Source organism: Melospiza melodia, chromosome 22 (genome assembly GCF_035770615.1).
Source record: "Melospiza melodia melodia isolate bMelMel2 chromosome 22, bMelMel2.pri, whole genome shotgun sequence".
Classification (NCBI taxonomy): Eukaryota; Metazoa; Chordata; class Aves; order Passeriformes; family Passerellidae; genus Melospiza; species Melospiza melodia.
The window spans coordinates 11843969-11860944 of record NC_086215.1 but is presented as its reverse complement, the minus strand read 5'-3'; the positions used below and the strand labels follow the sequence as shown (position 1 = coordinate 11860944).

The 16976-nt window shown below is 40.8% G+C and overlaps 1 protein-coding gene across 4 annotated transcripts in view; it reads left to right on the top strand.

Annotated features, from left to right (window-relative positions):
• TTLL11 (tubulin tyrosine ligase like 11) overlaps nt 1-16976 on the top strand; it is a 35098-nt gene that overhangs the window by 3441 nt on the left and 14681 nt on the right. For 3 of the 4 annotated variants that reach the window (XM_063174492.1, XM_063174490.1, XM_063174489.1), the window contains exons 2-6: nt 3125-3221; nt 4566-4699; nt 9922-10497; nt 11045-11140; nt 11659-11777. In XM_063174492.1, the coding sequence (XP_063030562.1) occupies nt 4568-4699; nt 9922-10497; nt 11045-11140; nt 11659-11777 (923 nt within the window). In that variant the 5' untranslated portion in view covers nt 3125-3221; nt 4566-4567. Of the gene's footprint in view, nt 1-134; nt 1508-3124; nt 3222-4565; nt 4700-9921; nt 10498-11044; nt 11141-11658; nt 11778-16976 lie in introns of those variants that run through there. The other variant, XM_063174493.1, reaches the window with a different exon arrangement.

Sequence of the window (16976 nt, the reverse complement as noted above, 5' to 3'; positions counted from 1 at the left end):
ATTGAGAAGATAAATCCAAGGAAAACTCTTTATTCAAGCCACATGTGATTCTGGAAGCTCTCCCTTTCAGACATTTAGAGAAATAGCAGTAAAATCCTTTTTCAGACCTCAGCCAGAGCCTTAGAGCTGGTTGCACTGTTACAGCAGGACCAGCAGAGGGAACACGGGTGTTGCTTCCAGGATCCATGAAAATAATGCAAAAAAAGGTCCTGGAAGTAGTAATGAAATGCATGTATTTTAAATAGTGATGTGTCAGGGACTGCTGTTCTACTGTTATCCCTTGTATAATACTTTTGATCCTTTTTCCTCCCTGTTTTTACATTTTCCTGTTCTTGCTTTTGTTTCATTTCTGCTGTTTGCTGCTGGGTGTGTTGGCTGGAATATTTTATTGGGAGGAGACAATATAATGTGCTTTTTCAAGTATGCACCTTTTGATCCATAACTTTTTCTGTATAATGTGCATTCTTACAGTGTCACATATCCATGTTTTATTATTTTATTATTCATTAGTGAACTGACATATGGTAAATGTCATTATAAGACACACAAAAAAGGGAAGAATAAACATTGGTGACATATTCTGTGGCACTGATATGTGGGGAAGAGGTGAAGGAGTGCAAGACAGCAAGCTGACCATTGAGACTGTTCTCAGAAGCAAAAGACAGGAAAAAAAATCCAATTTTTTTTTCCAGCTGAGGTAATTTTGAGTAAATGAAGCACTGAGGTTTGCTGGGCTGTGTGGGTGGACCTTCCAAGAAACATTGCAGAGCTCCCCTGTGTGTGCCAGCTCCTGTGCCAGGCTGGACCTTCTGATGCAGCGTGGCACATCCTTTAAATGAACATGATATGCCAAATGAAATAATGGGCACAAATTGAGCTTGCATCCCGAGTTTATTCATCTCTTAATAAATTATTTCTTCAGCAAGCTTTCAATTACCAGGAAAATGGAAGAAGCAGATGTCCCAGGCATCAAATATCCCAGCGCCGAGCGTTCCATTTGTCTCGCTGTTTGGAGAGTTTCAGGTTTTATGCTGGGAAAAGCTGAGGGGAAAACGAGTCATTTAACCTGTCATTAAACATGATGGAACAGACTGATGGGACCTGTGAGACAATTTAAATTATTGGCTTCTAATCCAAAGGTAGAAATGACCTGTCAGACAGATTTGACTGGGATGGCTTATTAATCATGTCAAACCTGTGGAAACAGCTCTGTTCTCTTTATGGCTCCTTGTTTATTCTTTTCTGACAAATGTTGCCCAAATCTGACTAAAAAAGATTTAAAGGATTTTAAAAAAGGATGGCTCCAGCCACCTTTCTTTTTCAGCCTCTGTCCCACAGCAGGAGCTGGGAATGTGCTGCAAAGGCCTCTCCCCCATTATAAGATTAATTAATATCTGCCTGGCACTGCCAGAGGCACCAAATAATCGAACTTGGCTCCTCTCCAAACACCACTCTAATGTAAAGTGTGGTGCAGAGGTTACAGAATCCAGCCCAGCTCATTCAGGAGGTGAGTTTGATCCCATTGTTGGATAAATCCAGATAATCTTGATTTCTCAGGAGCAGGGCCCTTGCTGTGCTGTCCCAAATTTTCAGCAAGGGGGTGCAGTGCTTCCATCTTCCTGTCCAGAGCTGCTCACTCCTCATCTCTTGTGAAATGATTTCTGTGCAGTGTTTGTAGAGCTTTGATATCCTCTGTAGATGAAAGGTGTTATATAAATGCAAATTTTGTTCCTTTCATTTCAATTTCTTTTAATAAATAAATAAATTGTTCAGGTGTTAGTAGGAAGGGCACTCTGAGACTGAATGCTGCATCTGTATTCTGGATATACCTGTGGAGAGAGGTTAAGGCCACTGATTGTCTTTCAAAGCCCAACAGAATTAATTTTCACTTGTACAAAAACAGATCTTGCAGGCTGAATAATAATGAAATAAGTGCAGAATCCACTGGTTCTTGTTAAATTGGGTTTCTCATCCCTGCAAGTAAGAAAACAGAAAGGATGCATTGCTCAATTAGCATTTTAAATTAATTTTTCAAGGCTATTTACTGAGGAAACTGAAATTTTAATTAAAGTAGCAAATAAAGTAATGCACTCAAAAGGTTTATGCAATTCTTTTTTCTGTCATGCTCAAAGAAAAATGAGCCACTGCGCAGAGAAATTTTTAAAATAAGAAAAATTACATATCAAGTAAAGAACAAGAAGTTTCTGCAAAGTACTGTGGTTCTTTCGATAAGTAAATGGCACTGGGTGCTGAGGGTGGTAGATATTTAATGCAAATGTGTCCTAAAATGCTAAATATAGCAGATTTATTTGAAAAATATGCAGCCTAGTAATAGAAGCTATTCCTGTGACTGTATTCTATATGGTAGTTAAATGGCATCTTCTTGGAGCTGCAGATAAAATGGGGATTTTTGGATTGATAAATGTCAAAGAGAATGAGCATGAAAAAGAAGAGCACCTTCTTTACACAAAACTAATTGGGATTTTATAAACCACTTTACTACTATTAGAAACTTGCTTTCAGTAATTGGCAGTGCTGCTTCTGAGCTCTTCAGACTGCTTAAAAAAGGTGATCTTTTTGATAATAGAAAACAAACTGCAGTTTGCCAGTTTATGGTGAGATCTTATGTGAATGGGAAGAGAACCTGGAATATTTAATATTGTTGAAATAATCGCCTTAGTTCTTGATAGTGGGAATATATATGCTCAACAAATGATTAATTGAATTGCAAGCTTTTATTTTAATTACAGGCTATTAGTACCAGAAAGGAATTAATGCTGCAGAAATTAATACTTATATCTGGATATATATGAATGGATAATGCACTTAAATATCCTGTTTTGCGTGTCCACTTTGGTTGATCAGAAGCTCAGGGGTTCTCACTACAGCCATGCCTCAGTCATTTGGGTTTGGTTTTTAAAAACCTCTCTTGGTTTGTTCACTTTAAAGTCTTTGAGCTGATCCAAATATTCTCAGTTTTGCAACCAATATACAAGAGCTTGTTTTCTTTTGACAGTCAGAAGACAGTTCGTGAGTGGTTTATGCTTAAATGAGAGTTTAAAGCAGACAGGAATGAGGAGAAATTCCCAGATTGCTCAAAACTCGTCTCTGCTCTCTGCTGCAGTTTCCGTTTGGCCGCCGCCTCCCGTGTGACATCTACTGGCACGGGGTGTCATTCCACGACAGCAACATCTTCTCAGGGCAGGTCAACAAGTTCCCAGGTACTCCACTTCTCTTTCTACTTAAACAAATGCTTTAAACACAGCGTTATGGGACCTAGTTCTGTGTTTTACTGGTTTTTCTTGTGAACTATCTGCCTAATCAGCTGATAGTATATTTGGCATATTACTGGGTTTGGTGAAGGGGTGAGAATATCACAGTGGGTGTCTTAAACAATTTCTGAACTGAAATTTGTTTTGGAGAGAAAGTGGTTTTGTTGAGAAGAATGCTTCATACACGTGAAGTTAGGAAAAAGCAGATTTTAAGTGAAGTATGCAATTACTGACTGTTATCAGGCACTGATAACAGGGCTGTATCTTTGGATTTGGTTTTGATTCAAAGTGGAAAGAATCTGTTTTGTTTCATACTCTGGCTTATCTCAGCGAGAAGCTCGAAGCAGAATTCCTTAAATGGATTTTTTAATATTGAAGAGTTCATGTCAGTCCTCATCTTATGATGACTCTTCTATTTTTTTAAGCTCCTTTTTTTCTCATTTAATCCCTGTTGAGATCTCTCTAAATAAGAGCTAAGAGCTTAGGTATTGACTTATCTAAGCCCTTTACTTCAGATTTATGGCTGCTGTTAGTGTGCTGTGAGCATAAGAACCTCAGCTATTGAACTCCAGGCTTTATTTGCCCTGACTTTCTCCTGCCTGAGGGAAGTTCCCACTCAGGTGTAGGATGGTGTTGTTGTTTTCTGATGGTTTAAATCAGTGTTAGATGAATGTTACCTGTCTGTGTTTTGGCTTCTACCTGGTGAACAAGTGGCTGCACAGGAATCAAACCAGAGCCCTTCTGAACTAGACCTGATTTTCCAGGAATGTTGTGCTAATTTCATGCGGGATTTTACCAGAAACTTTTCCATAAAAATAGCTTTTTAGCCGTGTTCCCAATGGACATAAGACTTCAGCAAATGTTGGTTTGGCTGTTCACAAAATAACCTGTTTGTGATGCAGATACTTAAATAACTACAAAGTAAACCAAAGTGGTTGATTACATATAAGTTACATTTGTACCTATTCTTGGAATGATAGATTAGAAAAATAATTTTGGATTATGGCAAAGGCACTAGTAAGTATTTGACTAAAGCTGTCTTTTATTCTGAGCTGTATTTTTGAGAATTAATTTTTTCTAATATTATACAGAAACACATGCAATAGTAACTATGGCAGGGCAATGGCACAATTATTGTGTCAGATTTAAATCTCAAAAGATGTTCAGCTTTATTGACAGCAGTGACCAGAGTGCCTTCCCAGCAGGTGAGTAATGAATGACACTCTGCCATGATTCATTTACTGTTGGGAGGAGGCTGCAGTGAGGGCTTTTGTAACTTTGCGCCTTTTCCAGGCATGACGGAGACGGTTCGGAAGATCACCCTGAGCCGGGCCATGAGAACCATGCGGGACCTGTTTCCCCTGGAGTACAACTTCTACCCTCGCTCCTGGATCCTGCCAGAGGAGCTGCCTCTCTTTGTGGCTGAGGTACACAGCTGACTCAGAATACTGTCACTGGTGGATATTGTATCCATGTCATTCTTTGGTCTTCTATACCCACCAGAGTATTTAAAATCACACCTGGGCACGTGGATGGCATCTTTTCCAGTCATGGTCTGGATGTCTGGATGTTTGCTTTGTTTGTTATGTTCTGGAATAAACTTCAAATCTCTTGCTCTGCTGTGCTGTGCCAGGAGAGGTATCTGAAAATTGAACCTTGAAGCATCAGCCCTTTCCCTGTATTTTCTGCTGGCCTAAGGAGGTTCCAGTACAGTGTGGGTTGTGGGGTGCTTCACCAGGTTCATTGTCACTTGAAATCATTTTAATCCACTTGGCCTGTTGTATCCAAACCCTTCTGAAGAGCATTTTGCTTTGGTAATTTTTAAATACACTCACACCATCTCATGTCAAACTGCTCTTTTTTGAAAACATTCAGAATGTAATAAAATGCCATTATTTTTCAGCTTTTTTTTTTTTTTTGAAAAAGAGTCATGCTGTGTGTTGCTGTTTGGTTCCGTTTTTACAAATAGTTTTAAATATTCTATGTGTTTGTTGAACCCTGTCTGACTTGCCCAGGGTATTCTTGCATCCTAGAGTGTGCTGTCCTTGGAAATATGAAAGAAGAGAGGTCTGGGCTTGAAAAGACTCTTGTATTGGGTGCAACTCTTTAGCTAATTACCATATCCATAATGTGGTCGAATTCATTAACATATTTTAATAGCTACTCTTCAGGTGGGCTGGGTCACTGCCGTGGCACTGCTGTAAGACCAGGCTGTAAAAGGAGTGTAAACAACCCAAGCAGTTTAGCAAGGGCAGGGAGATGTGTGGGAGGCAGAGTGGGGAGGGTGCAGTGAGGCTGGGATGGGGCAGAGGATGAGGAGGGTGTAGGGGTGCTGGGATGGGGCAGAGGATGAGGAGGGTGTAGGGGTGCTGGGATGAGCCTTTTGGGAGCTCAGGCAGTGTGGCCTGGGCTGGGCTGCCAGTGACACTGTGCTCCAGGTGACACTGTGCTCCAGGTGACACTGTGCTCCAGGTGTCACTGGGCTGCAGGTGACACTGAGGTGCAGGTGCCGGTGACACTGTGCTCCAGGTGACACTGTGCTCCAGGTGACACTGAGCTGCAGGTGACACTGTGCTCCAGGTGACACTGTGCTCCTGGTGGCACCGAGCTGCCGGTGATCCTGGGCTGCAGGTGGCACTGGGCTGCAGGTGGCACTGGGCTGCAGGTGGCACTGAGCTGCCGGTGACACTGTGCTCAGCTGGCACCAGGTGGCACTGCGAGTTAATGCTGCTCTGCTCCCTCTCTGCACACGCTGCCGCCTGTGTTCCAAGAGGAACAGATGTCCACTAACACACTCCTAGGAGTTTCCTTTGCATATGTTCTTCCATCTGTGTTGGAGAAAAGCATAGTTCTTGTTATCAAACATTATATTTTATGTTGTAAGAGTTTATGTTCTACTTAACACAAGTTTGGAGTGTAACCCCTCCAGAACAAGAAAAAATACAACCCAAAACATTCCAAACCCCTTGTGAACCATAAAAGGTTCAGAGCACTTTTCACTTGCAGTTTGGTGAGTTCTCTGCAGGAGTTCTCCAGTCTTTTCTGTTGTTTATTTGTTCATATGTGGTTTTGTTTGCTTTGCAACCCTAATGCTGCCAAAGCCGTCAGCTCCCTGAGCCTGCATTTCAGCTTGTTCACAGCAGACAAGTGGGGAGAGCTTTGGTGGTGCCTGCATGTCAGACATGTCCCTGAGGAGCTGGAACACTCTGGAATATGTTAATTATCAAAAGTCAGATTGGGTCAGTGCAGGTGTAGATCAGACACGAGAAGATGGTTTGGTGCTGTTTGTAGTGCAGGATTTTGTTGCAAAGGGCTGGATGAGAAATGAACACCTCTGAGATTTTGCCTGTAACAGAAATGATTATTGAAAGAAGAAACTCCATGAGAATTTAAATCTTGCTGCCTCTCCTGATGCACTACAGCATTTCAAAACAATTTATTTTCAAATATCCTTATTGTGCCTCACTTCTGTAGTCATGATAGTGAACTTCTTCATACAAATCTATTAATAATGAAATCAAATGCTGTCAGCTCTCCCCTATACCTAGATTCAGGTAGAAAACACTACAGGTATTCTAATATTAATCTGCTGTGCTTTGAAAGCCAGTAATTGAGAAAACTGCACTGGAGTTGTGGTGGATGGGTTTCATACTGGAAATACCAACAAAAAGGAGTTCCCTTTGTGTCATTTGTATTGAAATGAGATGGTGATAGGTCTTTTCATCAAGGGCTTAAAATTTCATTTTACTAAATAAATATCTATTTATCTATTCTCAATATTCACCAATTGCTTATTTTCTAAAATGTTTTGTACTAACGTGTCACTGTAACAAAAGATGAATTACAGATAAACAAATCTCTCAGGTGCTGCAGTCATTGCTCCTTCCCCAGCAGGGAAAAATCTGTTGGAATGGGTGTGCAAAGGACTTACTATTAACATGAAATCCCAATTTCTGAAGAGTAATTAGCTTGGGATTCAAACCAGGACTGTGATTGTTCTCATACTTCCTTCTTTGTGTTGTCTGTGAGGATGATGAATAGGCCAGTGTGATTAATTTTTAATAAGAATCTAATTTGGATGGTCTAGTTTCCAGCACAGCATATTTTTGGTGGTTTAATCAGGTTTTCAGCTTTTGGATACCTCTTAGGCATAGGCATGAATATTCCAGTCTTTGTGCTGTCAGATCTTATAGCCCATTATATGCATTTTTCCAGAATACTATATTCATTCAGCCTGTGTTTCCTTGTGAAAGCCAAACCTGCAGATTTTCACCAACCCTTCTCTTGCTGTTAACTGTAAATGGTTAACATGTTTTTTAAAGATAATTTCCTTCTGTCAAGCAAAGGACACAGAAATATCTCATTTCATATAAACTCATTTTCCTACATGACTGAATTTTCTAAGTCTGGACAAGCCCCCTCACAATGAGAATTTGAAAGAATATAGTTGAGGGGATTGCAGAGAATTTGAAGACGACTGTTGGGAATTTCCTTGAAGATCAAGAAACCATCTGTTTTCTTCAAGACAGTAAATCTGCTGAAAAACAGACTGAGACCGACTCTGGATTACTACTCCCCCTTTCCCTACCAGCCTATCTTTATCTGCCATGTGTAGGTTTTGATGGACTAGAAAGCTTGAATAATATCCAGGCCTTTTAGTCCATTTAAAAAATGGAATAGAATATGATGGAGAAAATTATTTACTTCTTATTTTAAGAGAGCTCTCAGAGACCAGTGATTGTTAGAATGCAATATTTTGAAAGGCAGGTTCTTTTTCATCTCCAGCAATAGTCCCTGGGAAGCATCATCTCTTTTGGAAAGCATCATCTCCTTTGGAAAGCATCATCTCCTTTGGAAAGCATCATCTCCTTTGGAAAGCATCATCTCCTTTGGAAGGTGCTGCTGGAGCAGAGCAGACAGCCTGAGGGGTGAGCAGCAGATGTGGGATTGGGGGCAGATTCTTCCTCCTGGTGCCACAGAGGTCCTTCACTATTTTCTGCCCTAGGAGGGCACAGTTGGCACTTTGTGTGTTCAGCAGGAGTCCCAGGGGCTGTGTTTGCTCACAGAGGGTTCACATTAACCAGGTGTCTCTCCGTGGTGCTGACTTTAACATCAGTGAACCAGAGAACTCCTCTGCTCTGCAGGGTAATGTCACATCAGGGGGAGATTATTCTATAGTGCTAAAAAGACTAGGACATAAATCCTGCTTTCCTTCTTTGCTCATCTAGGCCTGCTGATCTACTTGGACCTATTTATCCACATGCCATTTATGACCTCCACTGAGGCATTTATCCCTCAGAGTGACCTATTTTGCAGAAGGATCTTTCACTGAGTCAGTGTGACACCTGTCCCTGAGAAAAATCCTAGTCTGGATAATGGATCTTGAATTCCTGCTGCAGCTGGTAGGAAGGCTTTTAGCAGTGTGACTCTGAGTGAAATAAATAACTGGGTGGGGTGGAGCCAGGAGTCCTTGAGGCCTTGGGAATGTCACTGCTGACAGAGCTGGGCCCCTCCTGGGGGTCAGCACTGATGGTACAGCAGAGGTTGCTGCTCTCACAGTGATCTGACCATGCTCAGCCTTTCCTGTGGGCTGATTTTTTCCTCTTTCATTCTCCAGGGTGGATGGTGACAACTGATTTATTTGTTACCCTTTGTCCTCAGGCTTCTAAAATCTCCGGTTGTTGGTGAGCCACAGGGTAGGACCAGATCTCTGACTGGGCTCAGCACGTGCCTGGCTGCAGGGAGAGGGAGAGCAGCTGCAGGGGGGGCCCTAAAACGTGGGAGTGCAAGGAAGGAGTGGTCAGTGCTGGGACATCCCTCTGGTTTGGGAGGAAGAGGTTTTTGAGTGATTTATTGTCCTGAATCCCATGAGTAGCTGATAAACCTGCTAGCCTGCATCCTGCATTTCTTCAGCTGCTTTCTTTTGTTAGGGCTTCCCTTTCTTCCTCAATTTCATTTCTGATTGAGGCATCCCCATGTGTGCAGTTCTGACTTTTGCTGTACAAGTAATAAATAAACTAGAATTTATTTAGGTAGTGGGAAATACACATGTAACATGAAAGCTCTGATGTTCAGCAGATGTGTCAGTGACATGGTTGTACCTGTGCATGGTTCAGCATCCCCCAGTTTTATTAACTATGAGTATCTGATGGTGGAAAAAGGTATTGTTAGTGACAAATTTTTACTTCAGTTTTCCTTCAGGTAGTATTTACATTCATACCTGAATACTAAGGCACCTTTCCTGAAGTTAATGATTGTCTTTGTCAGTAGTTGTTCAAAATGCAGCATGAAAGTTTAACTTTGTAGTTTCATATACATTAGTGACTACTAAGATGGATCTCATGAGATATACCCCATTTCCTTCTGTAAATTGGAACAGAACATTAAAAAGAAGTTCCTGAAATGATTTATACAGTGACTTGTTAAATAAAATGACCTTTTATCTGTACTAGTAATTCCCTACTTGTGCTTTTTTGTTTCTCCTTGTGCTTGTCAGCACTGTTCATCTTCTGCCTTTTCTGCATGCTGTTTACTACTCTGGTGATGTATCCATGCTATTTTGATTTATTTTTGTTGCCTGGCTTTCACAGGACCAGCCCTTCTTGCCTTGCCCAGTTAGTGCCTCTGACTGCAGTGCTTTTCCTCCTAGGTTCGTACGATGAAAGACAGCAATCCATCCTGGAAGCCCACTTTCATTGTAAAGCCTGATGGAGGCTGCCAGGGGGATGGAATCTACCTCATCAAGGACCCAAGTGACATCAGGCTGACAGGGAGCATCCAGAGCAGGCCAGCTGTAGTGCAGGAGTACATCTGCAAACCACTGCTCGTGGACAAACTGAAGTTTGATATTCGCCTCTATGTCCTGCTGAAGTCCTTAGAACCCTTAGAGATTTATATAGCCAAAGATGGACTTTCTAGGTTTTGTACAGAGCCCTATCAAGAACCCACACTCAAAAATTTGCACCAGGTTTTTATGCACTTAACCAACTACTCACTAAATATCCATAGTGGGAATTTCATCCATTCTGCCAGTGCGAACACTGGCAGCAAGAGGACTTTTTCAAGCATTCTTTGCAGATTGTCTTCCAGAGGAGCTGATGTCAAAAAGCTCTGGTCAGATATAATTTCATTGGTGATTAAAACAATTATTGCACTGACACCAGAACTGAAAGTTTACTATCAGTCTGACATACCAGCAGGAAAGCCTGGGCCAACTTGCTTCCAGGTAAGTTGGAATTTCTGCCAGGAATGCAGTTACTTCTGTGCAAAGATTAATTTTCTGGGTGGTTAATGCCTTTCCTGAAGGGTTTCTGTAGTTATGGTGCTGCTCACTGGTGGGAGCTCAGAGCTCCTCACCCAAGTCAAACCTCAATCTCCTGGCCTGTGTTACTGCCAGCCCTAAGCAGATACAGAGGATTTTCAATGGCTGTAGTTTGTTAGTGACAGTTGTCACTCCATCTTCTACATGTTAGAAGTGAAGCTTTGCAGGTTCCTAACACAGTTTTGATCCTGGCAATTTCCAGACCCCCTCATCATGGGTGTCAAGGTTCCATGTTGGCAGATGCAGCATTCAGGGAGGGGGTGCTGTGAAAGGAGCCATTGCCATGGGAGCCAAGTGGCTTCTGGAGTTATTCAGCACTGGAGAGTTTCTCAGTTACTTCTTTTCTGCCCCTCAAACGTTTATTCCTCCTCAGTGTTGCCATATGGACAGCACTGCATTCTGCAGAACGCCCTGGGTAGAACTGAAGTGACATATTGCTTGTTATGCACAGATTTTAGGGTTTGACATTCTCCTGATGAAAGACTTGAAGCCTGTGTTACTGGAAGTAAATGCAAACCCCAGCATGAGAATAGAACATGAGCAAGAGGTAAGAGTTCTCAATGGGATACTGGAAGGAAATTGCTTAGGTTGGGTTTTCTGGGCTTTTTTCCTTGTTTGAAAGATGAAAGCTGTCTGCTAATATGAAACCTCCAAGGTTCTCTGTAATTTTCTGCTTTGAAATCATTGCTAATCTTATACATAGGAAATATGACTTATTGGAATTGTGAAAGCTCTCCATCATCTCTGTCATAAATGCATTTATTCATCATCTCCTGCAGTCGTTAATTGTGTTTAGGGGATTGTTAATAATCTTGTTCATGTTTGTATACGTAATATAAATGATAACATCAGCAACAATCTTTTTTATAATATTTCAGTTTACTAGAGGAATTTGTTGTAACATCATACTGAAAATGTGCAGGTATTTGTGCATCCTTGAGGAAGTATTTTGTAATCCATCATGGTGTATTTGAAATATAGATGAAGCACATGGAGTTTCAGCAAATGTGGAATAAATCACCCTTAGTTCTGTAGTGAATAACTGTGTCCCTCTGTGATGTAAAGCTTTCTCCTGGAGTATTTGAAAATGTCCCAAGCCCTGTTGATGAAAAAGTGAAAGTTGCTGTCATCAGGGACACTCTGCGGCTGGTGGACCCTCAGAAAAAGAAGAGGAAGGATACTCAGTAAGTCTGCTGATTTTCCCTGCTTTTGCATCATTGCCTTGCAATAAATAGAAAAATGAGATTGTTTTTCCCTGAGAAGGTCCACAAGCTGATAGTAAATGAGGATATACCAGTTTCCCTGGGACATCTTATTCTCAACTGGTGCAAACAGTTTAGAAACTCAGATTTATTTATTTACGCTTCCACTTGAGGCCTCTTTTTTTTTCTATTCAAAATAGTAATGAGACATAAATTTGTGTATTAATTTGCTTGAAAGTCACAAATTACTCTGAATGAATTGCCCCATTGGAGCTGAAAAGTATGAATATTGTATTTAAAAATTGCTTCCTTAATCTGTGATAATAAACAGAGTTAAATCTATGATCTAGAAATGAGAAGAACTGCCTGCAGCAGCTTGCACAGGAATGCCTGTGGTGGGATCAGGCTGAGAGAAATCATATCTTTTTTTTGATGAAACACTTCATTTTAAGCAGTTCTCGAAGACATGAAAGGGTGATTTTTTTTCTCTTATTTTTCCCTAGAAATTCTTGCTCATAGGTCTGCCTCCATGCTAAAGTATCCATTTTCCTCTTCTCTTGGCACTTAGTGGCGACTTGAAATGTTATTCACATTCTGAAATGATTTCAAGTGCAAATTTGCTGTCCTTTTGTAGACAGAGGCCCATGAACAAGACATGACTGATAATACTAACAGGTTCTGTATTACTGCAATATTATTATGAGATCAAACTCTTCCTTCAAAGGCAGTGCCACACAGAGAAGTTGCTGTGGTCAGTGTACAGAACATTTTGCAAAGCAATTTATACTCTGTGTTGCCTGTACTTAACCTCTACCCTTAAAGATTACTTCAGTGCATGGAGCTGAAAAAGATCATTTTTTAACCTGTAATTATGTAACTAGTCGTGGTGGTTTTTTCTGCTGAAGTTATGTCAGGCATTCATTAACTTCATATTAGATATGGAAAAAAGGCAAGTGATAATTACAAATAAATTGCTAGAGGACGCCAGTATGTGGGGAAGGCTCACTCAGCTGAGGATTCTTCTCTGATACTTTTAGAGTGCTAAATAATTCCTAACAGGATTAGTTGGTGATGAGATAAACCACTGGCTCTTCCCAGCAGGAATTCATCAGTGGTGCAGCCTTTCTTGCAGGGTAATCTGGTTACCAGAGCACCTTGGAGATGCACATTGGTGTGTGCACCATGAGCCACTGCCCAGGGCTGGGGAGGATGTGCAGGAGCTCTGGGGGGGATGTGGGACCTGTGCAGGAGCTCTGGCACAGCTGCCCCTCCTTCCCTGGCAGCCCCCCTGCTGCCCCCACGTGCTTTTTACTGAACTGAGACAGTGTCTGCAACTTCCTGACCAAAACTTGGCCAAGTATTGACAGAAAAAAAATCAGAAAGAATTGCTGTTCTGACAGCTAACCAGCAGCAAGCCTCACAGACTCAAATTTGGATGCTAATTAAGTAAAGGGCATTAATCTCAGTAAGGTTTTAGCAATATATATAACATAGACTTTGAACACACAGGGGAAATACTGAGAAGTCTGAGCTGCATCTCAGGTAAATATTCTGCTGTGGAGAATTTGATTTCCTTCTAATTATCTCCCAGATTAAAATAAATGAGGCATCTAAATGAAAGTGAGTTTTAGAAGTCATCCTGAAGTACTTCATTATCATGAAGGATTAATAGCTCAGAATTTTTTTTAGTTTAATTTTTCCCCATCTTCATGGTGTTTTGATATTAGTTTCCTCCTTCCTATCATGTGATGTATAATATTGGAAAAAAAAGTTAAGCTGGATAGGATCAGTTTATCATTCCACACATATTTCTTAATTTTTCCAACACAACTCCAATCTTTACATGCAGGGATTGGTAGCAACCATCTTGGCACTGCCAGCAATTAGTGATTGAAAATCTGCATTGATACATGTTCAAATCACAGTAATTAAATATACATGGTGGCTTTTCTTCCACAGCAGAAATTACCTTTTCCTAGTTTTAAGTCACTTTATGTGGAACTCAAGTTTCTCTCATCATTAAGAAATGAAAATATTTAATAAAATCTCGTGGCAGGCACTGATGTTTGCTCTGTCTGTGTGGCAGTGCTGTCCTCATGGATTTTAAGGCTTGAGCAGATGATGGCAAACATCCAGGCCATTGACATGCTGGAGCTAACCCAGTGATTTGTGTGACTGAAATTTGTCTGAGGCTTGTGCAGTAATTATTAAACTTGCTCTGGATTCACTCCTTACACCAGAGGTGCTGCTCACAGCCTGCTGAAGGTGGGAGAAGGCTTCAGCTAAAGGAAATTTGCACAATTAAGTGAATGGTCTAATGACACCGAACAACATGTAAAGTAAATCAACGTTACTTATGTAAACAGCAGTTTAATTAAGATAATCACTGATGCAAATCATTGTGTATGTTGTGCCTCCAACAGAAAATCCATTTCTAAAGGCTTTGCAAACTTCTATTTTTCTGTGCCTAATTTGGAATCTTGATAGCAGTAAAAAGGTTTTAGTTTCACTGTTTGTTTAATTATTAGCAATTTATTCTTCCTCAAATAGCAGTAGATTGGAGGAGCAAAAAGGAGTCTCAGTCTCATGTAAATGCTGTGTATTCTCCACTGGATGTCAGATGTTGGGAGGTATAAAGGCAAGCTGGCAGGATCATTTGGAGCAGGAGTGCTCAGCATGTTGTAGGAGGAACATTTATATCATCCCAAAAGTGCTAATGACCTGCTTTCCTGTCCTGTCAAAAATATTTATGCCCTGGTTTATTCATGCTAATTAATCCAGCAATAAGGGCTCCTTTGTATTTCGGTTGCTGTTGTTTACTCTGTGTCCTAGTGTGATCTCTTGCATTTCCATGCCTGGTTTCTTACATATTTCAAGACAGAAAAGAACATTTTATTCTTTTGATAAAGAAATCATAGCACTGTGGCATGTGTGTCATTAGAAATATGAGTTTATTTCTCATGGAATAAAATCTGCTTTTTCCCTGCTAGAGATGATGAAGGTGCAGCCCCTAAGTAATATAATGACTTTTATTCAGCTCTGAAATAGCCATTGACAGAAGAAAGAATTGAAACACTTTGGAAATGAAATGTAATTTAATCTATGGCTGTTACAAAAACAATCAATTCCTTGTGCCCTCCAAATGGAATGCTTTGGTTTATTACCTAGCACGCCCTTGCTGTTTCATTGCTAGTTTATCTTTTCTTGGGTGCTTTCTCTGTATATGCCACTGCAGTGCTTTTTTTCCATTTGAAACCAGCCTTGAAATTTATTTGTGATGTTCTGATTTTTTTTTCCCCTTCTTTTTAAAAGATGTCAGGTACAATTCTCTTCTCTGGGTCCTGTGGCTCTAGAAAATGTCAAATATGATTAACTAATTTCCTGAGTAGGAAGAACCCCAATGTGGTTGCTCTCACATTTTTGCAAGATCAGCATGCAAACATTGGCTAATGTCACTCTGTTCTGTGAGCACCCTGTAAATATTAATGTCTGTCAGACTGACTTTTTTATTGTATTCTTTTGGTGTTAGGAAGAAATTCAGTCAAAACAAGGTTTTGTAGAAATTGCTACACAAAAGATCTTCCTCTTTTCTTGCTCAAAACAGGGTGGTTAATTTTTTCCACTGTGTTGATTACACAACTTTAGCTCTTGAAATGATTCCTTTCCATGATAGAGGAAAAAGTGAATAGTTTCTAGGAGGAGAATGGGATCTGTGTTTAATGAAAACATGAATTAATTTCTGGTCATTCTTTTGGATGTTCCAAAGATGTTTTCCAAATCCTAATGCTGTTTTTAATTTCTTGATGTTTAGGAGCAATTTTGTACTTTCTTAAGGAAAGTCAGGAAGTCACCTGTTCAGATGTATTCCATTCATTTTCCAGATATTTTTCTTCAGTTTCATAACCTCCCCTGATGTTAGAGTCATGTTTAATGGAAAAATGAAAATACACTGCAGAGATGTCTCGAGAGTGTGATTAGCCCAGATAGTGTTGGTGATAAAGTCATTCTTGCCATTTATGACTGTGTTTATCTCACCATCCGCATTGTAGGGTTGTGACTGGGTGACAGGGGTGGCTGCAGAGGGTCAGAAGCTCAGAGCACAGACATGTGGAGAGGCTGGGTGGGGGCTGCTGCTGCTGCAGCTCTCACTGATCAGGAAATAATGGCTGTTCTTCGGGCTGCCTGCACTGCATCTTCCTCTCTGCTGCTGTGAGCAGCTGTATTCTGCTCCTCAGGGATTCATTACTCAGGGCTGTCAGTGCCTTCTGCATTATATGGAGTGAGTTTAGTGCCTATCAAAATAAGCATGTAATAAACCCAGCTATGGAAATATCACTGTTTGGGTTTCCATTTGCTAATTGACTTTATGGGCTGACTGCCAGAGCTTTGGGATGATTCCTGCATCCTGCAAGTCTGCTCAGGTTTGCAGCTATTCTGATGCCTCTCAAGCACCACCTCTTCACTCCAGCCTTCTTTCTGCCTGAGACTGTATAAACTCATATGTGTGGCTTTCTTGAGATTGATCTTCCTCCTCTGGTTCATTTTGGAGGCTGGCACAATTCTTTTCTCCATCAGTCAAGATGACCCAGCGTTCATACTGAGGCTCATTCTGCCAAAGCCCTTTGGAAGCACATTGAATTAGCCCCTTTCTCTTTCCTACAGGGCTTTCTGGTTCAGTCCTTCATCAGGCAATCTGCCAGCTCCACTATCAATTCGTGTCTGTTACATTAGCCCAGGCAGCTTTTGATGACTTAGACATGTGAGGGAGACTTTTAAATGTGATGTTTGTCAATGTTCCTTCAGTTCAGATTACTGAAATGTTAACTTGGTTTTTCTGTAGTTGAGAGTATTTATTTCTACTGCTATTTCTCATCCTGCTCAAGGAACTTGCCTCAATGACTCTCTTCAGTTTTGTGAAGCAGATGTTGTGGTATCTTGATCCTTGCTCTCTGTTCTTGCTTTTCCAATTATTTATCTGCTACATCCTTAAGAGCATTTAACCTTTCTCCTATTGATTAGGACAGGCCCTATTGGAAATTCTATGAACTACAGTGTGAGATGTCCCTCCATAAAGGGAAGGATCTGCTAGTGCTTGACTGACAGAACAGTTCTACATTGGTTTTAGAAGCCACTTATGTTGTACTACATCAGCAAAAAATACACAGTGCAGAACATTGGCAA